This window comes from Protomyctophum parallelum (assembly GCF_964188405.1).
Source record: "Protomyctophum parallelum genome assembly, chromosome: 12".
Classification (NCBI taxonomy): Eukaryota; Metazoa; Chordata; class Actinopteri; order Myctophiformes; family Myctophidae; genus Protomyctophum; species Protomyctophum parallelum.
This window is the reverse complement of record NC_139712.1, coordinates 15890500-15915879: the sequence shown is the minus strand read 5'-3', so window position 1 is coordinate 15915879 and position 25380 is coordinate 15890500. Positions and strand designations below refer to the sequence as shown.

At 44.1% G+C, this 25380-nt stretch overlaps 2 protein-coding genes across 3 annotated transcripts; one reads left to right on the top strand and one right to left on the bottom strand.

Moving 5' to 3' along the window:
• ipo4 (importin 4) lies at nt 1-19713 on the top strand. 2 transcript variants are annotated; one of them, XM_083778729.1, is made up of 30 exons: nt 1-465; nt 771-857; nt 965-1044; nt 1443-1484; nt 1744-1873; nt 2576-2755; nt 3202-3267; nt 3613-3714; nt 3822-3905; nt 5995-6150; nt 6536-6589; nt 6724-6833; nt 7672-7780; nt 8579-8708; nt 9238-9351; nt 9626-9739; nt 10067-10190; nt 11552-11663; nt 12175-12317; nt 12423-12500; nt 12826-12883; nt 13115-13220; nt 13593-13786; nt 14116-14160; nt 14500-14625; nt 15271-15497; nt 15829-15961; nt 17958-18062; nt 18891-18960; nt 19134-19713. In XM_083778729.1, exons 1-30 carry the CDS (start codon nt 400-402, stop codon nt 19262-19264), a joined length of 3276 nt encoding a protein of 1091 aa, XP_083634855.1. In that variant the 5' UTR covers nt 1-399; the 3' UTR covers nt 19265-19713. The 2 variants fall into 2 exon arrangements, with proteins under 2 accessions (XP_083634855.1, XP_083634856.1); XM_083778730.1 differs by lacking the exon at nt 1443-1484.
• A 136-nt stretch (nt 19714-19849) lies between these two features.
• LOC310868357 (uncharacterized protein) lies at nt 19850-24032 on the bottom strand. Its single transcript, XM_083778756.1, has 4 exons — nt 23477-24032; nt 22987-23086; nt 22152-22302; nt 19850-20528 (listed from the first exon to the last, which is right to left on the bottom strand). Exons 1-4 carry the CDS (start codon nt 23590-23592, stop codon nt 20437-20439), a joined length of 459 nt encoding a protein of 152 aa, XP_083634882.1. The 5' UTR covers nt 23593-24032; the 3' UTR covers nt 19850-20436.
• Between the last annotated feature and the right edge of the window lie 1348 nt (nt 24033-25380).

Sequence of the window (25380 nt, the reverse complement as noted above, 5' to 3'; positions counted from 1 at the left end):
GCCAACTCACATGGAGCTCCATCCATCCATTCCTTCGGATCCATCCATAGTTCAGCCCGCGTGGTGCATGGGGACGGTGTGTCACGACACAACTTCAACCGAACCTCACCCACCTTCCGTTCACCGGCGTATTATCGTATTTAATAGTAATACACAGTGTTATTAAGGCAATTCAGACAGCTAGCTGTCAAGCTAGCCACCCAAAACTACTATTTGCATAGGGAGGATTCGTTGTCATTTGACATTCTATCTGTCAAGCTTTTGACAGTACACGCTGTCTGGACGTCGAGGTCTGCTGTGGGAGTGGGAGACTGCCGACAACTGCATTTAAATCAACTTTGTGATTCAAAGCAAGACTGGTAATAATAATAAGACGACAGACACCAGAGAAGTGCCAACATGACAGAACAACTGGAGCAAATTCTTGGGCAGCTGTCACAGCCAGACAATGCAGTGATCCTGCAGGTAACAAATGACGGGTTTGTGTCATTAAATAAGGTCTAAATCCATCTAACTTTTGTTTATAGGCCTATGTATGATTTTGCATACATTACACATACGCCCTTGATTGTATTTTCCCCTTCCCAATTTGTGTTTGTCTTTTATGTAGGCTACTACTTTTATTGAGCAAATGAATAACATCAAAATGTTCAACAGTTTAACTGTCAATCTCGTAATATCAACGAGGGAAATTATGTTTGTGTAGACAAATGTGTTTTCTGAGTCACATAACTAGTGATGTGTGTCTGGTGTCCGTTTACCCCCATCAGGCCACAGCCCAGCTGAAGCTGGCTTTCAAAGATCCGGCCATCATCCCTGCACTGTGTGCTGTCATGACTGGCTCTCAGAACCCTCAGGTATGTTTTTATTATTAACCTGAGCTCTAAATATTCTCTGAAGATCAACTTCAAATCTACTTGTGTTATAACTTTGGTATTTTATTATCTTTTCACCTCTTGTTTAGATCCGGCAGTCGGCTGCAGTGATGCTGAGGATGAGAGTGAAAAAACATTGGAAGAAGATAAGCCCGGATCATAGAGAAAGGTATTAGAGATATTCTGTGTGTGGAGCAGTCAGTCACCAAAGTTATTAGGTACCTTAAAGGAGAATTCCATGATAGAAGGCTTTATTTGTAGTTGTTACGTCCCCACCAAAGATGTCCAGGTGTTATTTTGTGCAAAAGTGCATTATTGGCTATTTCTCCTAATATAAGCCCTCAATGGGGGTTGGGTTTTTGTGCTAATTCGCTTATTTCCATCGAAATGCTACTATTTACATTGATTTTTGAGCGATGGAAATTAGCACAACTCCCATTGGGCTTATGGTAGGGGAAATAGCCAATAAAAACATTGGAATACGATCTCCTTGCTTCTTGTATAATGAGGTGAATATTAATAATGATTGATAATTTGATATGGTTGTTTTGTTTTATTGTGCCACAGCTTGAAGGCAGTCGTGCTACAAGCTTTCACACAAGAGTCAGAGTAAGTTGCCACGAGTGTCACTCTGATGTATTTGACCCACTTCAATGTAAATATATACACAATTTACAATTACAATTTTGGTTGATTTACAGTAAACAAGAACACATGGTAATACATAGAAATAGTTATCAAGAATCATAAGCAAGCCAAGCACCTAGCATCTGTCTAACAGTAGCATATCTGTACAGTGAATCTATGAGTTATACACCACAGCCTGAATGCGAATGAACGGCCCTTCATTCAAGTCTCTGTGTTGCAGACATACTGTGCGCCACTCCCTGTCCCAGCTGAGTGCGGTGTTGGTCAAACATGAGACACCTGACCGCTGGCCAGCTCTCCTCCAACTCCTCAACCAGTCCACCAACAGCAACAACCCTCAGGATAGACAGGTATACAGACCTCAAGTAGAAGTTCAGAGAAATCCATCACATTTTATATTACCGGTGGGCGGCAGAATAGTTTGTCGCCTACACATGTTCAATGTTAGATACACATTTTAGTGTGCTGATTAAGTTGAAAATGAGTAAATATACGGTCTGGATGTCACCTTATAAGAATGAGATTAAAAACGGTGTAGTTCTGTAATCAAAAGCTGTGATTGAGGGAACGTACGGTACAGCTATATGAATCAAACGGGTGAATGAAATCAAGATTCATTTATATTCACAAGAGTCTATGTATGTCGGGCTCATGCATTATAGGCTCTTGCCTGACAGCATGTTCGAGTCCCGTTCAGGACGACCTTTGCTGCATGTCTCTCCCCTTCTCTCTCTCTCTCTCCCTCTTTCTGTCCATCTTCACTTGATACTGTCAATAAAGGCACAAAAGCCAAAAAGAAAAAAAAAAAGTCTATGTATGTCATCACACAGCACGTTTTTGCTTACAGGAAGTAATTAAAACTAGCTTTTAGGGACTTTTGATATAAACCTACACAAATGGAAGTTTCCCCATTGTTTTGGCATCTATTGTAATTTGTTAGGTATTCCCATGTGACCACGGATATGCTCTAAAACGGTGAAAATACATATTTTTCATTTCACTAGGTCTCTAAAGTTTATATTTAGTCTAAAGGTGAGCCTTTGTCTTCCCAGGTGGGCCTCCTGCTGTTGAGCAAGGTGGTTGAGTCCAACCCCGAGCCCTTCAAGCCTCACTACCGGCAGCTGCTCCAGCTGTTTGGTACAGTGTTGGACGATCTGGACAACCCCACAGCCCTGTACTACTGCATCCTCACGCTCACTGCCATAACCGCATATACAGGCTCAGAGGAGATGGTGAGGCATCATCATCATTCCATCTCTATACTGAGTGGCAAAAACTACTTTCTGACCTTGACTAAAGTCTGAAAATCTGATTGCATTAAACAATGTTATGCATGCACATACCCTCTATATTAGGACATGCATGTGAAGCTACTGTGGAAAGGAAACTGGCACAGGTTTTCTTTGAGGGAAGCTTTGAAGACGGAACAAAAGCATTAGGAAGTTTATGTCAGATTAATTATTGCATTCAGTCACCCATAACCAATATTTTGTTGTACTGTATAACGAATAGCAGATCTACATCCTGACAACACGTGGCTATGCATTCTTTATAAGCTTGTATCTTGATCTCTTGCATGTTTTGTTCACACTGTATGGCATTGGAAAATGTAATTTAAGACAAGTGAAACATCACCTTCTGTAATCTGTATTGATTGAAGTGATGTATTGTCCCTCAGAACCTGATGCGCTCGCTCATCCCCAAACTGATTGTGGCTCTGAAACACCTCATCAAAGCGGATCAGGTAAATGGAGGAACTTAGATTGACATACGAGGAGTTGCAGCTGTTCGTTGTTGGTCCCATCATGTTCCTGTGAGATCATGATGCAGTATTTTTATTTGTTTGACTTTGTATATAGGGATAGCCGATTCAACAAGTCTTCCTGTTGCCCACCACAAAAATACAATTTACAGTTTACGATTTAAATCATATTCATGTTATACACATTATTTACACATCATTGGAGGAAATTGTAAACAAAGAAAATATATACAACAATTATAATAAATACATTTGTGGATACTGCCTACACTCGACAGCCCAACATCGTGTGTGCGTGTGTGATTGTGCGCGCGTGTGCGTGCGCAGGAAAAAGCCAGCGAGGCCATGGAGGTGTTTGATGAGCTGATGGAGAGTGAGGTGTCCATCATTGTCCCAAGCATCACTGATATTGTCAACTTCTGCTTGGAGGTTAGTTTTCGTGGGTCATTAGTACTTTGGGTTTGTGCGAGCAGTGGGTGAGATGTTTGATGGCATGCATTTGTGTGTGTGTGTGTGTGTGTGTGTGTGTGCATTAGGTGTGCGCTGATACCACGCTGAGTGACTCCGTGCGCGTGAAGGCTCTCAACTGCATCGCCTCTCTCATCAGGCTGAAGAGCAAGGTAAGGTCACCTCACCCGTTGCTATTAAAGGATGGCCTATTTCTGTCCCTGTTATAGTCTCGTTTAGCCAGACGTGTCCGTCCACTAATGCTGGTGACGTCTAAATGCAAGGAATGGACTAAAACGGCTTGGAAACATTACACCATTTAGGCCTGACGTCGAAATAAAACAAAAGTCTTCTGAAGGAATATCTGCTATTTTTCAATAGCTAAAGTATAATGTAATGCTTAGTTCAAACACTAAAAGGGGTTCCCGTCTAGAATGGATTAACATAAATGTATAATGGCAATATAGGACTGCAATATATGACCACAATGGAAACAATTCTCCAGGATTCTTTTGTGTGACTGTACCTCATTCTGTTTACATTTCTGACTACCAATCGATGCATCACAGAACCAATGCAAGGACGGTCCAGTCCTTCATATGATGTATTGGTTTTCAAGGCAGTGGGTGTAGGTTTGATAGCGCTCGTTTTCTCCATTGTTCCAGTATATAGCCACTACATTGAACTTACCCAGACGTATCAGTAGGCGGAGATCTCTGATCTCCTGGCTACCTGAGACGCGTCCTCATTTGTCCTACCCGATTTCGCACCAGTGAGGGGTGGGAGGGCGAGAGCCCTGTATGCAGATTCAAACACACTGCCTTATTTACTACAGCAAACAACCTTTACTATTGTTTTAGTTGCCTTAGGTTCAAGATTCATAACTTGCAATATGCTATTGGCTATTTGTATTCTTTTTGGAAAAATATAAAAAGATACTCTTATGGAAAGGCTATATTATTATAATTTATGTAAGGTTTTGCCTACTCAAATGGTACCTCGTCAGATAATCCCCACATATAGCCTACATTACAACAACCTCCGTGACCGTGAACCGACTTCACTGTAGTATCCTTTTGTGAATTAGCAAACATTTGTACTGATTGTTTCCTTTATCCTCGTGTTGCGACACAGCCGTCTGCCGTCCAGACGCCCCTCCCCTCCCACCACTCACTGGGGAGAAATGGGGTAGGAAAAACGGGGACGCGAAACAGAGTAGGTCACCTCTGGTAAACGAGGGCTCTTATCGTGGTATTTAGATAGGCGAGTGTAGAGAGACAAGAAGTGAGACATACTGTATGTACAACACAGGGCTTTGGACAGGATCAAATTAATATTACCATAATCAAGGACAGGTGTAAAGGTTGCATATAATTTAGGAGGCATTTGGCTCCTTCCCCAGTCATGTCAGTTATTCAGCTTGCATGGTAAAAATAGATGCAAGGAGAGGATCACAACGCACCATGAGCTAACAGATAATTAATGTACATTTAATGTGTGAAGGCAACACAAAATTGTTTCATAGACAGCTGGGCAGAGATGTCGTACTGTACTGTGCCGCTTTTGTAATCGGAGGTATCCACCGTTTCCCTGGATATTGTTTGCAATTATCAATTTAATTAGCTGCAGCTGTCCACTCCTTACCCTGTCATATAGACGAATCCACAGAGGGTTGCCTGGGTGCAGCCATTACTGAGGTGTACCATTAAGCACAGCAGCACTGATTAGCTACACCTGGCCTACAGAGCACCTGCTCCATGGATTACACCTCAGTAATGGCCGCGCCCAGGGCACCCCTCTGTGGATTTGTCTATAGGACGGCTGTGGCTCAGGAGGTAGAGCAGGTCGTCCAATGGTCCCTGGGTCGGCGGTTTGAATCCCGGCTCCTCCTGTCCACATGTCGAAGTGTCTTTGGGCAAGACACTGAACCCTACATTTCCTCCAATGAGTTGGTCGGTGTGAGCTTGCCACCATTTCTGTGTAAATCTGGGAAGTGAGGACGCTGGCGTTGGCTGTTCGCCGCTTCACCTCCCAATGTATGAATGAATGAACCATTGTACAGCGCTTTGACCACTTGGGAAAATCGCTATAAAAATGCAATTCATTATATGACACGTTCCTTTGTAGGAACACAGAATGGCCCACATACTGTAGATAAAAATGTATCTATCAATGAGTTGTACCATAAATATAAGCAATTACTGTAATTGAAAAAGACATTAACAGAACTGTGTTTCCCTTTCTTTCTTTCTCCCTCTATAGACTGTTCTGAAGCAAAAGTTACTGCTTCCCATCCTACAGACCATATTCCCTGTGCTGAGTGCGTCGCCCCCACCTGGCGAGGAGGACCCAGAGGACGAAGAGGACAACGACGACGACGCCACAGACAACGAGAACCCCAAACACTGTGCTGCTCAGGTCGGGGCCTTGTTTAATTTAGTTCTGATGGCCTGGTTGCAAAGCCTGCTTGGTAAAAGAAAATGAGACCAGTCTGAAGCGAGTGGTGCAACAGCACCCCCTACTACTCTAAACATCAGGACATAGGTTAGGACATGGGGACATTTCTGTTCCTTGGAGTGGTTGCACCACTCAGTCTTACCGGGCACACAGGTAGCGGACTGGATAGTGCATTGACCATGTAGGCTAGTTGTCCTACATCCCCGGTTCGCTTTCGGCTGGATTTCTGCTACAAGCTGTGTTTTAATGTCTCTCCTCCCCTCTGCTTTCAGTTTCCTGTCTCTCAGAAGTTTTAGTAGCTTATTTCAATAGAAAGCCAGACTTAATCTGTTTTTATGTGTTGCAGATTATTGACACTATGGCACTCCACATGCCCCCGGAGAAACTGTTCCAACATCTGGTGAGTGATGTTGTGCATATCCCAGCGTGAACATTAATGTGATGTGTCGTGATATTGGTTGACTCGTCGGTCCAGTGTCCTTTCCTCGGGCAGCGGTTGACTGATGTGTTTGCTCTTCTTGGTTTGTACATCAGATGCCACTGGCCCGGGCGTGTCTCGCCAGTGAGAACCCGTATGAGCGGAAGGGGGGCCTCATGTGTCTGGCTGTGGTGGCGGAGGGCTGTGCAGACCACATACGCACCAAGTAAGCTGTCTTAGGCCAAGTCAGGTCAAAATGGATATCACACTGAAGTTGAAAATGCTGTGGCATTCCGTATTCTGGCCATATTAAATGTGTGAACACTGAAAATAGCAAATCCACAAGCTCTTACGTGTATGCTGCAATGTGTTGTGAGCTTGTAGGTTGGCTATTTCCTGTACTTGACATACAATTAAATGGTTTATGTTTATTTATTTGATATGGACTTAACAATTACATTGCTCATTGCACAGTTGTACAAATTGTAGATGCATCGTTTACAGTGTGTTAGCACATTTGCTAGTTTTCACCACTTGTCCACAGGAGACTTTTCTAAAGAAATACAGTGACACTATAGTTTAAAAAACACCAAATAAAATACAAAAAAGTATACATTCTAATTATATTTACAGCAAAATTACAATACCCATTACATAATCTCCAATACAAAAGTAAACATAATGGGCTGTATTTTGCGTGTCTTAAGTACCAGGTCTTATTCCCTAACTTGAGTAAACTAAAGACCTGGAGGCGTGATCAATGCCATTTGGCTATTCTGAGTGGCCAAAGAGCATTGATCACGCCTCCAGGTCTTTAGTTTACTCAAGTTAGGGAATAAGACCTGGTACTTAAGACACGCAAAATACAGCCCAATCACTCTAGTAACCAGTCAGAAGCTATACATGTGAACACAGTTGATTTGATTTCAACCATAGTTTCAGTCCTCTGTAGAACACGTTACCATCCGTCTCTATTTTTAGAACCGTAGGCAAAGAGTTCCATAGTTTTGCTCCCTTTACTGAGAAGGTTTAAGTGGTAAATGAAACGTGTGTGTGTGTGTTAGGCTGCTGTCGTCAATGTTGCAGACGGTCTGTCAGAGCCTGTCGGACAGTAATCAGGTGGTTCGCAGTGCTGGCCTTTTCGCCCTGGGACAGTTCTCTGAACACCTGCAGGTGAGCCTACCGTACCTCTTCATTTGATTTGTTCGCATTACATTAGATTTAGATTAGAGTTAGATGATCCTTAACCATTTGAGTTGTGTTGACAGCACACAGCCAAATTAGAAACGCGTCTCATTGCAGACTAATACAAAATATATATCTTTTTAGATTTGATGTTCTCCTTCAGGATCTTACTATCGTGTAACGTGTGTGCGTGTATGTATGTATGCTGTCTATTTTGTTGTCTACATTGTTCCCTTGCTGTAGCACTTGCACTAGCCTCGACGACCATACAGGCGTCTGCAAAGGCTAACATTATGTAATTTAGATGGCATATTATTTATACTCTATAGTGTAGTATATTCTATATTCGTAGTTTCATTGTACAGCTATTCTACTGGTTCTTAGTTTACTTATGATCCTCGATGACTATTTCTATGAATTACCATTTGTTCTTCTTGCTTACTGTAAGTCGCTCTGGAGTAAGAGTGTCTGCTAAATGCCTAAATTGTTCCTAAGTAGGCCGGCACTGGTCTACTTGAACTTAATCTACAGTTAACGCAGATCAGATTCTAAAAATGTCGTGTACAACCTGACAGTTTGCTGAAAAAGCTATGTTTCTATGTCAGTCGTTCTTCGATGTTTCAAAAATAGCAGACCTACAAGCTCGTGCTATGAGCTTGTAGATCTGCTATTTCTCAATAGCTAAAGGGGTTCCTGCCCAAAATGGGTTAATGGTAAGTTTACATTATCCTCTGCCTGTGTTCTGTTGCTTCCTCTCTTTTCTTCCTTCCTCTCCCTTCTCTCCAGCCGGACGTCAGCAAGTACTGTTCAGAGCTGATGCCTCTACTGCTGGGATACATGTCCCATCTGAACCAGGCCAAGGTGGGCCACGTCACCAAGGCCTTCTACGCATTGGAAAACTTCATGGAGAACCTGGGTAAGATTTATAGTGTGTGGTGTTGTGGTTACTGTACGAAATCCTTCAAGCCTTGACTCGACTGGCCTTTTTGGGTTAACCTTTATATTGTGTAACTTCCATCGAGTGTTGTCTTCTTTGCACCAAGCTGTCTGTATAGCAGGCATACACCCACCAACTGACTAGTGATGCAGGATGTCGAACATTAGTGACATTGCGCGTTGATTGAACAACAACCTCCAGTTTAAAAAGAGTATCACTGTACATCTTTCAATAATTAACTGACTTCTAATCTAAGCAACTATGCCAATTGAATAGCAGCTTTTATGGTACCCTTACATGTATTACTAGGACATATTTTGCATGGTAAAGAGGTATTTTAAGAACAACCATTGTGTAGTTTTGCACAGACACTCGCCCACGGTGGCTGCTAAATGAAAATACTTTGGATAACTTTGCTTTGGTGTTTATTTCAGTGGTATTTTACAACAAAGAAATCTAACGGCATGTGATAAAATGAGTCATTCCCTTAATCTTTTCTTGGTGACAGGGGAGGAGATTGCTCCCTACTTGCCCACCTTGATGGAGACCATGCTCTCTGCCCTCAACAATGCAGAGACCCTCAAGATCAAAGAGCTGGCCGTGTCGGCCATCAGTGCCATAGGTCAGTGGTTCTGGACACTGCTTTGGCGGTCTTCCTATCGTATAGACGCCAAAGACTTTACTTTGATTGCAAGCATTGTCTCAATGAGGAATCAGATTAGAGTTAGTTATCTGACTAATCCATGTCTTCAATGGGAAAAACTCAAAATACTGATGGAAAAAACCTATGTCACATGCTAAGCAGCCTGTGACATGCAGCAATAATTTAGTCACAAATACACTTTACTTATCACTTGTACACCCTGATGTTCATCTCCTGTCTTGTCTGTTGTCAGCAAATGCCGCCAAGGGTCTGCTGGTCCCCTACTTCCCCCCCGTCATCGAGAGCCTGAAGGGATTCCTCACAGCCACCACGGAGGAGATGAGAGCCCTGCAGACTCAGGCGCTGGGTAAGGCCTCCTCTCACTAAAGTCTACATTACAAGAACTAAGGCCCCGTTTAGACTGCAATCACATCCGGATCCAAATCCGATTCATTTCTCAAATGTGATCTTTTGGCCCGACCATTCACACTGCATTTGCCAGATCAAATCTGTCACAGATTTGTGTGTTCAGACTGGCAGCCAAATCCAGATCTGTGCCACGTCCAGATTGGAATCCGATTAGTTTAAATAAGTTCAGACTGAGACGGATCTCCTGAAATCACCTCTGATTGTGGCATTTGTATAGTTGTAGTTCTTGTGAGTGAATGTCTGTTAATGTCCTCATGTGGTTTAGACACTCTGTCTGTGCTGGCCCGCACCATCGGCAACGACGTGTTCAGTCCTCTGGCTGCAGAGTGCGTTCAGCTGGGACTCAACCTCACCCAATCCATCGATGACCCCGACCTCAGGCGATGCACGTACGTAAGCGCACACGCGGGACAGAGAAAGAGAGAGACTTTATGCTTTTTCCTTTTCACATTCTGTTTCTTCTTATTCCATATCTCTCCTGTTTGTCTGCTCCTTTGTTTAATTTTGTATTTGTTTTACCCAGCCTGGCAGCACGTTATGTACACACCCGCAGATGATGCTGTATGTGTTGTGTATATACCTGCGATCAGATATTCAGTATCTTTATTTGTTATTTAACCTGTTTCTATGTCTTTGCATTTGCCCCCGCTCTACCTCTCTTTTCTCACGCAATGCTACAAAATGATGAAGCGTGCACCAAAAAATAACAAAAATGCTTTACACATGCTTTTCATCATATGAGGAAAGCTATAGAAATGGCACTGACGAAGGTCCCAGGACCGAAACGTTTGCTACTTTTAATTTCACCGTGAGCACAGAGCACATGTGAAAAAGACAGAACTCATGAAGGTAAACAACAAACTGGACCTCCCAGTCCAACTACAGAGACGACTGACCGCTTCACATATCTCGGGAGCATACTGGGCAAGGATGGTGGATCAGATGATGACATCAAAAGCAGAATAAAAAAGGCCAGACACGTTTTCACCACGCTACGAGCCATCTGGAACTCCAAAGCACTGTCCCTCCCAATAAGATCAGAATATTTAACACCAATGTCAAGTCAGTTCTCCTCTATGGATCAGAGACAAATATTAACACCAACAAACTCCAGACTTTTGTCAACAGATGCCTGAGACGCATTCTGAACATCAGATGGCCCGATAAAATATCAAATGCCAGCCTTGTTGGAGAAAAGCAACCAAAACTCCATCAGCCAGGATGTGAAGAAGAGAAAGTGGGGGTGGATTGGACATACCCTCCGAAAACCTACTGACAACATCACTAGGCAAGCACTGGACTGGAATCCGCAGTGTAAAAGAAAAGCGGGAAGGCCAAAACAGACCTGGAGAAGATCAGTGGAGAGTGAGGCAAAGACGACCGGACTATCGTGGGCCCAGCTGAAGAAAACTGCTCAAAACAGAGTCCGATGGCGGGGTGTGATTGCCCTATGCTCCACCTAGGAGCCTACAGGAATAAGTCAAGTCACAGAGCACATGTAAAAATAAAAAAATTCTTAAGTCTCGGACTAAGGAGTTCTCCTTTATTTTTATACAGTGAGCGAGTCTTTTTACATCAGCTGTCCTCTATGTTTTTGAGACCACGGCTCCTGTAGTCAAGCTTTAACAAAGGACGAAGAAAGGCGCAACAGTTTACCCAGTGCTTAAAACTCTCCTATGACAAATGAATAATGAATACCAGTAATCTTCACATAACAAGCAAGACATCTTTCTGTCTCCTATCTACCCAGGTACGGTTTGTACTCTGCAGTATCCACCGTCAGTCCTGACTGTCTGACTCCTCACCTCACTGCCATCACCAATGTCATGCAGCTGGCCCTCAAGTCTACCGAGGGAGTCATGGTATGGAGTGTTATTATGTTATGATATTGTTGTCGTTTTAGTACGGCAGAAACTTTGCATGTCCAAAACTGTTACTTTTCAGTAAATGGGGGGGGGGGGGGGAATAACCTGGGTCCCAAAGCATTCCGATTATTTAGTCTCAAGATCTTTAAGTTAATACTTTTCATTGGTTGAATGTTAACCCCGGGAACCCCTTTTGGTGTTAGCATTATGTTATGCTTTAGCTATTGAAAAATGGCAGATCTACAAGCTCATAGCGCGCCACCGAGTGGCGCGCTACGAGCTTGTAGGTCTGCTATTTTTGAAAAATCAAAGAACGACTGACATAGAAACATAGCTTTTTCAGAAAACTGTCAGGATGTAGAGGACATTTTTCTCTGGTCAAAATGGGTTTATAAAACAGACACACGTCACTTACCTACTTACACTTTCAAAGGTTTAAATATGGAGACTGGAGATGCAAGGTTTCTGCCGACAATAATGCTTGTCCACATTCCTTATCTGTCGTCAGGCACACCTGGAGGAGGACAAGGCATTTGTCCTCCTGGACGACGACGACGAAGACGACAACGAAAATGACAACGAAGATGACGAGAAAAGCATAGACATCACTTTGGACGACGAGCCTGAGATCGATATCGGAGACGTTGCGAGGTTGGACAACCAACCGCCCCCCTCCAGCACAGTGAACACACACACACAAAATATTCTTTAGTCAATTGGCCCGTTTTCTGACCAATCCGTGTCTCTGTTGTTTAGGTTCAGTGTGGAAAACGCCTACATTGACGAGAAGGAGGATGCGTGCGACGCCCTGGGTGAGATCGCCTTCAACACAGGGTACGTTTTCACAGCTCTGCTCAGTCATGGTGTGATGGCAAAAACACAAAAGCATCCTATTACATGTATCTTTCTGTCCAAGAGCAAACATCCAAATGTGAAAACCTTTAGTCAAAAGGAACTAATTACACATGCACATTTCTTTACGTACGCTGTTACTGTAGCATCCAGGGTTGGACTTTTACAGATCTGTAACTTTGCAAGTGTGGACCTGTAATGGTCTATTACTTTGGTTCCATTTGTAGCCTAACTTGCTGTGATTTTACTGGATCAGTCAACTTCATGAATGGATGTCATCATTGTTTTCTTGTCTTTGCTGCACCAGTGCTGCCTTCCAGCCATTCCTGGAGTCCAGCTTTCAGCAAGTATTCGAGATGACAGATGTAAGTCGCCCTGCCTTAGTCCCTCTCTGTCTAATGAACTGTGAAGGGTGTGTGTGTGTGTGTTTTAGTTCTGGTCACGTGAGCGTTCACATGTGTTGATGAACAGGTGGCATATGTTTCTGTACACTAGATGGGTTTTGTTGATTCGCACGTCTGATACAGACAATAAGCCTCTCCGACCCTACTTAACTTACAATCATACTCTCTTAACTTTCTGTAACCCTTCCTCAGTTTCCGCATGACGACGTGCGCAGGGCGGCGTTCGGAGCCATCGGCCAGTTCTGCAGAGCTCAGCACAAGGTGTGGAAGGAGAATCCCTCGGAGGCCAACCATCAGGGTAATGGCAAATGCATCACAGGACACATCTAGGCCATGGAGACCTGAGGCAGATTCTACAACTGCCTTCTTGAATCAGTAGTTAATCAACTCGTTATTCAAAATTATTTAACGTTTTCAAACACTTTCAAGATTTTTTCTAAAATGTTCCAAAATTGAAGATGTACAAGCTCGCAGCATGGCACAATGTGGCGCACTGTGAGCTTTTATAGATCTGCTGTTTTTGAATAGCCAACCCTAAAATCTAAAATGACACACTGATGTTTTCCTGGTTCTTATGGGTTAAATGAGGGACAGGGGTTATTGACACACATTATCAAGGAGATAAAACAAGAGATCTAAAGTAGCAGAATCCCCTCCCTCCATCCCCTAGCCCTCCAGAAGCTGCTGGACGTGGTGTTGCCATGTTACGTGGGAGCAGTGCGCACCGACCGTGAGCGCCAGGTGGTCATGAGTGTTCTGGAGGCCATGAACGATGTCGTCAAGACTTGCCAGGAGGAGGCGCTCAAGACGCCCGGTCGCCTGCAGGAGATCTGCCACGCCATCCGAGACGTGCTGAAGAAGAAGGTGAGAGATGGAACTGTGTGTGTGTGTGTGTGTGTGTGTGTGGGTGGGCTTTGATTTGATTGAACTGAAGTTTGTTTGGGGTTGCTTATTGAGACAGTGTATCTCACATTGTTATTGTTGCTACATTTCCACTTTCTTGATCCTTGACCTCCACGCCAGTACAGTGGCTGCTCCACTGACACTGTACTGTGAAATACTGTATCTCTTTGGCCTTTTTGAGTGCCAAATTTAGCTAAAAAAGCTGCATTGCTTCAGTGATTTAAGTGTGACGGCTGTTCTATAAAGATTAATAATCCTGGCATTCTTTCTCTCTCTCACCCTTTGTGTAGACGGCATGTCAGGACTGCGAGAGTGATGAAGCTGACGATGAAGAGGTTGGTTCTTTCTCTATAGAAAAACACTGCTATTGTGTGTAACAGAAGTAATCAATACTTGGGGGATTTTGTTCAGCATGAAGATACACAAGAAGAGCATAGAGGAGAACAATATTTACATGGGAGAACTGGTTAGAGGAGATTCACTTGCATAGTTAGGGCAGTACATTAATATTGGGTCGATAGTGATGTGTGAGTATGAATTCTTAAATGTCTTCTGATTTCAGACAGTTAAAAACAAAGGAAGTTCGTTTCATGCCTGCTTTTCTTAATGTCTTATACTTTCAGAATGTCATGTTTGTTCTTATGATTCAGCATTTTGTGTGTTGTTCTTGTTAGGCGGAGTATGACGCCATGCTGCTGGAGTTTGCCGGTGAGGGCATCCCTCTGCTGGCCTCAGCCGTGCCCGCAGACACCTTCGCGCCTTTCCTCAACGACCTACTGCCCCTCATCCTGAACAAAGCTGTGAGTTTGAATCCCTGGATTAACCACATTGACCGCTAGCATCGCTATTTTGAGTAGGGATGTCCGGATCGGGTGATCGGAAATCGGGCCCGATCACATCATTTTCAAATGATCGGAGTTGGATCAGGAGCCAAAAAACGTGATCGTGATATTCTAACCATATCATGATATTAGACTGGAAATTCAACAGAGCATGTAGGATTGAAGTAGTTAAACATGCCTAAAGGCATCCACTAAACACCTCAGGTCCGTCCGCGGCACTGGCCTGCAACAGTGACCTTTGTGTTCAAGGACAGAGTTGGCTCTCATTTTCCCATTCAGCTTAAACTTGAGCTTTATTGGTACTTGGCTGGTAAATCCTATTCATTTGTTTGGTTCAGGGCTGTGAACATGCCTGCAAAAATATGACAACGTGATCTATATTTTAGTTTCTTCTAGTGTGTGCGCTTTGATTGGAACGCAAGCGACTTCCCCATTATTCACTCCAGTTTGCAGACTCGTCAAATTAGAGTCCCAGAGGCCTCGGTAACGATGATACAAACTAAGGGGGTAAAAATAACTGTCTGAACGTTTTTCTTTCTTTGTAAAAACAAATTAGGTTGTCAAATTCTGAGCATTTCCTCACACGTTTTCCATTTTTTGCAGAAGCCATCGTGCACAGTGGCGGACCGCTCATTCTCCATGGGGACTCTCGGGGAGATTCTGCAGGCCCTTGTGAACGTGCCCGGGGGCAGGCCTTTGGCGGCCCGTCTGGCCAACCGGCTGCTGCCGGTGCTGGTGGCCGGAGTGAGGGACAGCGACGCGGAGGTCCGCAACAACAGCGTGTTTGGACTGGGATCCCTGGCGCAGGCTGCAGGGCCTCTCGTAGTCACGTATCCTCCTCGAACGCTGCCTGAGAATGGCCTCCTTAATACAGTATACTGTGTATGCACTATTCACACCACAAAGCACTTGAACCCCAGCATCACTATTCTGGGGGGAGTTTTTACATCCACTAGTTTTGGTGAAGAGATTTGTTGTAGACTAGAGGTAAATAACGAAACTAGTCAATCTGAAAGCTCACAATGCATTGCAAAGAGACTTATTGTAAGCTTGGAACATCTATACATATTATTACGTATCCACTCTTGCCCATTCATTGTTGTGTCTGTGTGTTGAGCAGCCGTTCATGGTAATGTATTTCCTTAGCGGGTCGTGTATCAGAGACTTTCCCATGATGCTGTCCCTGTTCTCCAACATGCTGGTCAAGGAGACTGACCTCAGGGTGATTGACAACCTGTGTGCGGCCCTCTGCAGAATGATTGGGAGCAACGTGGATGCTGTGCCGCTGGAGCAGGTGTGCTAAAGAAAAATAGTTGTCATTGTCGACGTCGTGTGATTTGATTTGATTGCAAGAAACCATCACACAGTTGAGAGTTAAAATACATTAGACGATGAAAACACAAGTCAGTCAGAGAGTCGGAGACATATTTCCATTGTGGTCCTCACATAAAATGAGAACATGGGGCGGAAACCTTGTATGTCCAAAATGGTTACGTTTCAGCAAATGGGTAAAAAAGAAGCGGTTTTCCAAATGTGTAGTTATTTAGTAGTAATTATTTAAAGCTGCTATAAGCAATATGTCATCATTTTAATAACTTTATTTTATTTTATTCAGACAGCCAGCCAATTTAGTCTCTGACTGTGACACATCTAGGGGCCACAATCTGCATTCATAGATGTTCCTAGAAGCTTTGTCATTGGTCGTAATGACTAACCAATCAGGAAGCAGACAGGCAAATCGACCAATGACAAAGCTTCTAGGAAAATCTTTGAATGCAGATTGTGGCGCCTAGATTATAGCCAGGGCTGCACATAAGTGGTGCGCAACTGCGCATGCGTCGTCAAAATTCAAAATGCGCTGTCAATCAAGCACCGGGAAGCGCTTCTGCGTACCAACAGCCGGGGCCGCCTAAAATGATTATTTATTATGGCCAGAATACTAGTAAATTCTGTGGCGAGAGCATTTTCCACCGACTGCCACTCAAAGTGGCTACTGGCCAATCACAGCACGTCTTGCACAAGTGCACTGGCCATTGTGGCCAATCACAGCGCGTCCTTACTCAAAAGGGGGAGTATTCCATGCTGCTTCAGTGCTTTCAGCTGGGAGAAGGTGAGAAAACCTGACACAAATAGTTTTGTCTTCTCCGTTTCAGATAGCAAACTACTGTAGTCCCCGGTGTAAAAGGGCATGCTTTGGATGCTTTGCACTCTTCCCTTTTGCCACTGTGCTTGTGATTGTATTCCGGGTGCTGGAGAAGCATGGTTGCTCGTGTGCGATGCGCAGCCGTCTCTCACAGCCTAGGCACCGGCCACCGACTATTTACGGGTACTAAGGTTTTAGTTCCGACATAGTGGAGTGCGAAGAGTTTAAAGCATTGCGGACTGGCACTGCTGCCCAACATGAACACCGTGTCTCGACATACTGTCCCTTATTATCGTAACGTCGGGTAGTGTACACTGTTAATTATTGCACCGAGGAGCCATGTGTGTCTGACTGTCTGACTACGTCGCCTCAGCTAAAAACAAAAGTGAAGCCTGATGTATGCTTCGCCGTACGATGTGTCGCATTTTAAAAAGATTGCTGATCTGCAAGCTCACAACGTGTATGAGCAACACGTTGTGAGCTAGTAGATCGGATATTTAAATACAAAATAATAAAAAATCTAAATATTGCTTTGATGCTCATATTATCCTTAGGAAGTATTAAGTTTTATTTTTTTAGAATATGCATTCCATAGGGCTGGACCACACATGGACCTAGATTCTAGCAAATTTAGATTTTTTTAATAATGGGATGAATCTACAACAAGAGCCATTCTATGGCTAAATCTAGGGTTACAATACCCTCCATTGACTCCCCATTCATCCAATAAATATCGTTTTGCTATAAGTTATTCATCCCTCTTTTATCCATCCGGCGAGACGGGTCGCCGCATTTTCGGAGCACCAAGAAACTCCTCCAGGTGCTCCTCTGAGTACTAGACCAAAAAAGTTGTGTGCAGCCCTGATTTTAGCAGCTTTAATAATTTTCATTAGTTCAACTTCAATATTTATAAAACCAACAGACATATTTAACCACTTTAATGTTCCCATTCCAAATTCTTCCAAGGTAATTGAAATGAATACGTATTTTCTCTACCCTAGTCTACAATTAGTAACCATATGTTTATAACATAATAATTATGTTGACGAGGGTTTTCACTGACTGTAGCAACAGTAAACATTGATGGTGTCATAGACTGAAATATCCCTGTCCCTGAGAGTTCTCTGTGTTTTGCTTCCTCTCCCAGGTTGTACCTGCTCTGGTCAACTGCCTGCCCCTCAAAGAGGACATGGAGGAGAACAAGACGGTCTATAGCTGCCTGGCCATGCTCTACACACACAGCCCTGCTCTGGTAAGAAGGTCCAGTGGGTTCAAACCTTAGAGTATATATGAATAGAGACGGCACCCGAGTTCTCCTCCCATCCACTTGCATTAAGTTGCTCTAAAGCGCATGAGGCGATTTCACTCCTCTTTCCGGGTAGGAACAGAGTGCATTCTTGGATGGATTTGCCCCAAACACATTGCAGACTATCATTGCACACGTTCACGTGCGTTCACGTATGAAACAGCGTTCACGTGTCATCGTGAACGTGCACAATGATGGTCAATGGACCAGTGCGTTCATGTGTTTGGGCCCACGCTTCAATACTAAATTCGGCCACTATGTCCATTTCGCCTCAGGGTTTCCTCTGGGTGCCTTCTCTATTCTTATATAAGGTTCAAACTCTGCCTGGGGGCGTTTCTATGTGGATGTTCTCCCTGTGTTTGCATGGTTTTCCCTCAAGGTACTACTGTTTTTTTCCCACACCAAAAGACATGCATGCCTTCCATTACCCTTAACCACTTCACTGGCGTTGGGAGTTGGGTGGGTGCTGCACTGTGGCTGCTCGCTGTAGTTAGGATGGGTCAAATACAGAGCGACAGATAAAGAACTGTACTTTAACCTGGTACAGTACAGGGTATATGCATTCACCGGCTTGCACTGGCTCCATTCATATCTGCTGTTGAAATCACAATGCAGATAAAACAGAAATAGAATCCATTTGTTGAAATAGTACCTATATCCCGAGGAGGACTGGAAGCAAAGCTAATTCAGTGGATTCGTATTTGTGTAATGTCTTGATTGTGCTTTTGTTTGTGAATGCGAGTATAAGGCTGATGGTACCTTATGCTTCTTCAGATTGTGAGCCAAATGAAGTCTATCGTTGCTGCTTCCAGCCAAGTCCTGGGCTCAAAGGAGGTCGATACAGGTGAGAACCACAGGTCACACACCACATTGTTCCACAGACAGTATGGAAATGGCATAGTTTTGTGCAGGCTAGTGTAATATCCGTACACTTAGGGTTACAGTGAATGCTACAGTGTCTGTCTTCTTTGCATTTATTTATTTGTTGCGTCTGTGTCTCACGTTTCCCGTCTTCAGAGACCCAGACCACTATCTCCATGCTTATCCGGGAGTTTGCCCAGCGCAACTCAACGGAGTTCCAGTGTGCCGTGATCTTACTCCCTGCCGAGCAGCAGGCCTTGCTGAGTGTGGCTGTCACGGCCTCATAGCCCCAACACACACACAATATATGCCCTTCCGCTCTCCTTCGTGAAGCCAGCCTTAAAGGAATACATTTTTATACTGTGGATGGGGAAAACGGGACAGTAGTCTTACAATGTTTTCCAAATTTTGGCCAAGTTCCTGCAAACTTCAGCACTTAGACTATGCTATTGCCACAACTACTACCGTTATTACTACTACATGAACCGGTTATGTTTTCAGTATTACCATTTTAATTTATTCACATTGTGTGCTGATACTGTTCTTATTTTATCATGAAAAGTGGTTCAATGTCTGATGTATTGCTTTCTTTTTTCTTTCGTCTACATTGTTGTCCTAGTTCAATGTTGTTATTGATCTGCTGCTGTCCCCTTTTTACCACTGATTTGGAAAAACCTGGCTTTGCTGTTTTGGAGTGTGAAGTAATGGATCTGTTCTCTTGATAAATGTCTCTCTTTCTCAAGATATTTCAGTCTTATTTTTACGACCATAAATCTTCTCCTGGAGATCTTTAGTAGAGTGTTTGCTTTGGTTTCTCTTATACCGCTTACTAAGAACTTCTTCATTCAGGCCAAATCTGTAAATGTGCACTCATGTGAAATTGTGAACTCATGTGGCAGACAACCAGCAGTTATGTGTGGGAGCTCACTCATTATACAGTATAATATATGGTTGAAGTAAGTGGCCACCCTCAGTTGTTACAAAAAGCAGCTCTTTATTTCCATGACATATTTTCGTGCCATGTGGAAGTTGCATAATCACTCAAACTTTACATTATCATGTACACAAGTAGTTAGTTAGTTCATTCACCATGTACCACTCCATCTTTATCGTTTTTGCAAACATGGTTTCTGGTCATTAACATTCTGATATGTATTACCTTAGACAAGCAAAATGTGTGTGCATCAAACCATTCTAGAATAGCCTACCAATGCACCCAATCTAACAATACGTTTGTACAAATATTACAATATCTTATAGGGACACAACTGGGTAAGTCAAACCATGCCTCGCCACACTTCATAGAGTGCTTCCTCAAAATACAATTTACACACATCAGTTAGTAGGTGACTTGAGTCTTCAAACCAGTATAGAGTAGACAAATTGTCTTTGAAAATCAACGATGGCTTACATTAAAAGTTAATTAAAAGTGTAGCTGGTTGATCCTCAATATCTTGACTTAAATTTCCCGTTGTTCCTGTGTCTTGTTAAGCTTTGGCTGGTCCAAATCCAACGCCAGAGTCATCTCCACTGGTGCCAGACTGTTCTCTCCTGAAACAAAAAAAACTGCATTCAAATAGGAGGCACAACAAAACCCTTCCCCACGTCAAACAGGGATGTCCAAAATGTAGAACTCTAGCGATGTTCCAGTAAATAGGATTGTAGTTCAGAAATTATTTTGTCAAAGCTATATGGCTGGAAATTTTAACTATTTGATAATGTACTGTGATCTATAGGGATGATTGCCCACCTTTCCTGAAAGTTCCATGGCATTCCATGCAGCCGTTTCCCCATAAGATTGCTTACAAACTGACTAACCAGATAAAAACCCTCCCCTCAGGGTGATAGTACTCCAATGACTCATTACACGGCAATTACGAGCATGAGCTATCAGGCTTAGTGTTCCATTAGTGGAACTGAGTGAGAGACAAATGCCACACACCCATCACAATTACATAGACACTGTAGGCATGCTTATTACTTCGTGGAACACCCAATGCTGAGAACAGGAGAAAATATTTGGCATAATTATTTGCCATCAATCACGTTTAATTTCCAATTTGACATTTTTACAACCCTGAAGCAATAGAAGAAAAAAGTCCTTCTGCACACCTACAGTGGACACACTGGACAGGTGCGTCGGATAACTGAACTGGAGAAGTAGAGACAAAAGGATCCCGGCACACTGTCTTCACTTACAGAATTTGATTTATTTGAACAACGTTTCGGTCGTTCAGTCCTTCATCAGGCAACAACCCTGAAGCTAAAACATTATGTCCAACAGGATGTGGACCAAGCTAATTTATTGACACTGTGATATAGTAAAACACAAAAAATACTGTTTATTCATGATATAGTTGACCTGCTGGGGATATATACTGTAAGTTTGTAGCAGAGTATTAACGTGAAATCAGCTGGGTTACAGGCGTGGCCGGTAGCATTGCTGACAGCATTGGCACATAGTTACTGAGAGCTACTGAGAATAGGTCACAGAGGTCATTGGCCGTGGCAGATGGAACGGCTGCCTATTTATGACACTGTCCGCCCAGGCCAAAATGAGAACGTCGTGCTCCAATCCCTCCACCTCTTTCGTATACAAAATTCCATCCAATGATAACTATATTATTTTAGACCGCTCTGTTGTGTGAGAGAATGTATAGCAGTGTCTGGCCCTGCTAGGTTCTGATCCTAGATCAGCATGCCATGGGGACCGGGTACATGTGGTTTGAGAGACGGGAAGATCTGATACTAAACCAGCATGGGGAGGAGCTGTAAAATAAAGCACCTTTTCTACCCATGATCGCTATCCGTCAAACTACAGTACTGTGGGGGGAATCGGTAGCAATGTCTGATTTATCAGGGAACAGGTAGACCAACTTAAATACTTGATACCTTTTGGTTTACTTTTATTATCTTCCCCCTCATGATTTTCTACTGGATCCAATGAATAGTTGAATACTACTATATCTTCTATACTCAGCCAATGTGTCCCAGTCTCCCAACAAACACATCTGAACATTATTATTCAAGTGCTACAGTCACATACTGCATGTCACCCTAACATCTCAACGGGATTTCATATAGGATGTTTCACATTTCTCAGGCAACTGCCAGCGAGGGATTCCCTCCCTCTTTCTGTGTGTGTGTGTGTGTGTGTGTGTGTGTCTCTCTCACCGGGTTCTACGCCACCACCCAGAGTGTATCTGGACTTCCAGGGCAGGATATCAACACCGGTGCGGCAGAAGGAGCGGTCAGTGTGGGCCTCTGTGCTGTACAGAATTTCCTGGAGCTGTTTCTCTCCGGGTTTCTGGGCTTTCACTCGCACCTGGAAGAACAACGATGGGGCGTGGGTTACTATAGCAGAATTAATTTCACTGCTGGGGAGTCTGCCTTGAATGACAATATGCCTTTGCTCTATATAGCCAATTAACTTTGGTCGATTATTTATCCCCTTCAATAATATCAATTGGTAATAAGTATTGTATTTTATATATAGAGTATATATTTCTTTTTTGTCACCTTTACAACAAGGTATAACTTGTGGTATGAGCAACACAGCTATCCATCTCCATCCTATCAATCCATTATGTTTCTGTTGGTAATCGCTCTCGTTTTGAGCGATATGCCAGCACCAGGTGTGTGTCAGTTAGACTGGCAGTCTCAGGTGTGTGCTCTGGAAGAATGCCTATAGTATGGTCTTATTGGGGTGTTGTCTTCCTTTGACTTCACCAGTCTTACAGGAACTTGGCCATAAGACCTGCTGGCTGTCTACTACTTTCTTTTGCATGTCTTTATGTCTTGCATGTCTTTACAGATCTGAAGGAGTTAGACTTAATTAATCCCCACCATACAGTCCATTTAAACATGATTACCGGTAAGTTTTTGTCAGGATTTTAACAATAATTTTACCATACAAATGTGTAGCTCAGCGAGTGTACAAATTAAACCAAATGGACCCGAACCGATCCATTTGGTTCCATTTACTGTAGGAGTCTGTAGGAGTACTGACCTCCAGGATGGTGATCTCTTTCTCCTTCAGTTTCCCTAGTTTGTTCTTAATCTGGGTCTTCTTGTTGTCGACCCACACTATGCGCTCCTTCACCTCTGACCTGTGCACGTGCACAACACAGCACAAACACACACACACAAGGTGAGAAGGAAGTTGCATCTCTCTCACACACACACAAACACACACACACACACACACACACACACACACACACACACACACACAGACGCACACGCACACGCACACACACCATACTTTCATAAACACTGTAACATCCTCAGTGTTTTTAGACACTTTCAGAGTTCAATTAACACTGAGGATGTTACTGTGCAAATGATTGGTAGCATCTAATAGACTGCAAGCCATGTCTAGTCGGCAAAAATAGGCCTTTGAACAGCAGTTGAATGCATTCAGCTATCTGATACAATAGAACTAGTAGCAGAAGTACAGGTCACTTGGGAATGCCTCCACACACTCAGGGCAGACTTACTCCAGGATGCCCAGGTCGGCCAGCGTCGTGTCCAGGAAGGGGAAGGGCTGATGGGCGCAGTCGAAGACGGGGTCGGGGGTCAAATCCTGCATCTCGATGGGCAGGTTGAATAACATGGGGATGTCCCACTCCACCTCGGAGCGTAATAATACCTTGGGCTTGGGCCCGGCGGGTCCCCCGTCCGCAGGCCCGCCCAGCCCTCCGTTGGCCTGCTGCCGCTGCTGCGTGGCAGGGCTCTGCCCGGCACCCAGGGAGATGTTTGACTCATCGGCCGCCAGCTTGACTGATGATGCTGTTCGTTTATCTCAAAATATATATGTGTGGTTTATTCCCCTCACCCTCTTGGTCTCCTGCTGCTCGGTGACTCTCTCTATCGCTCTCCTCAGTAAGCACAGACGGCTCTTCGCTTATCTCTGTAATTGATTCTCGGTGTCTCACCGCCGACGACTTGTTTTCGGTTGTGTTTGGCGCTGTTGGATGTAGAAGGCTGGCCCGTCTGTTGCCTGGCTCTCCGGGGGATAGTGATTCAGAGTTGGGTGTATACTGTCCTCTTCCTCTTGTGTCTCCTCTGATGTGTGTAGGGGTGTGTGTACAGACCTGTGCCCAGCCCCTTGGCAGATATATAAGCAGCCAGAATGAATGTGTGCAATGTGCCACTTGCATGTCAGGTTTATTAGACTAGTGTCAAGGGATTGATGTTGTTTATACTGCTCTGTGTGTGTGTGTGTGTGTGTGTGTGTGTGTGTGTGTGTGTGTGTGTGTGTGTGTGTGTGTGTGTGTGTGTGTGTGTGTGTGTGTGCAAAGGTGCGAGAGAGAGCAAGGATGACTGATGTTTCACAGTATGTGTTCTGATGCATGCACTATAGGCCAGGGTGTGTGTGTTTTTTTTAAGATGAGTTTTTGGGGCTTTTTATGCCTTTATTGGTAGACAGACAGTAAAGGGGGAGAGAGATGGGGAGTGACATGCGGCAAAGGCCGTCGGGCTCGGGAGTCGAACCCGCGGCACACTGTCCGGCTGGCTGGCTTGGCAGCCTAGGTGTCCAGACGGTTGGGCTAATCGTCCAGGCCCGCCAGGGTGTGTTTTGCTACATACCATAGAGCAGCGGTTCTCAAACGGTCATGTCAAGGACGTGTTTGGGAGGATGTATTTGGCCACGGACCACCATCAGAAACATTTTGTGCCAGGACTTGTGTTGTTAAACTGTTTCAAAACAATTGCAAAATGCTCACACGTTTTCAAGATTTTGTGGAAAAAAAATCACACCCGTGTGAACCGAGTGGTGTAACTCCCCTCTCCCCCCCCCCCCCCCCCCCCCCCCCCCTTCCCCTCTCTCTCTCTCTCTCTCTCTCATTAACGGGCAACAATGCAGCACTGTCTCTCTCTCTCTGTTTCTGGCAAACAGCGCCCCTACTGGTACTCATTATATGATGCTCATAGTCACATAGGTGAACACATGAACACATAGGTGAACACATAGGTGAACACGGACAAAGCTGTTCCTTGGAGTGGTTGCACCACTCAAAAATGATCTGCAAGCTACAACAAGGGTTTAAGTGGTTAACTCCTCATAGGACCCCTGAGGGTCCCCGGACCCCACTTTGAGAACCACTAACATAGAATACATACACTATGCAGTATAGTGACTCATAGGAATAGACTAAGTGACAACCAGGAATAGTCTGGTGACCACCGGAGAGACGGGTAGCAGCCGGAAATTAGACGGCACCCGGGAGCAGTATGGGTTAGCGCCCCAGCCTGTGTCTTCCGTGAGGAAGAAGCCCAACAAACCCACGGTGAGGCCTTTAGGAGGGCCATGCAAGCCTCAAGCGGAGCCGGCAGCACCACCAAGGGCAAGGTGGGGCCTGCGGAACCGTTGCGGCTTGAGAATCCACCATTCCTAAAT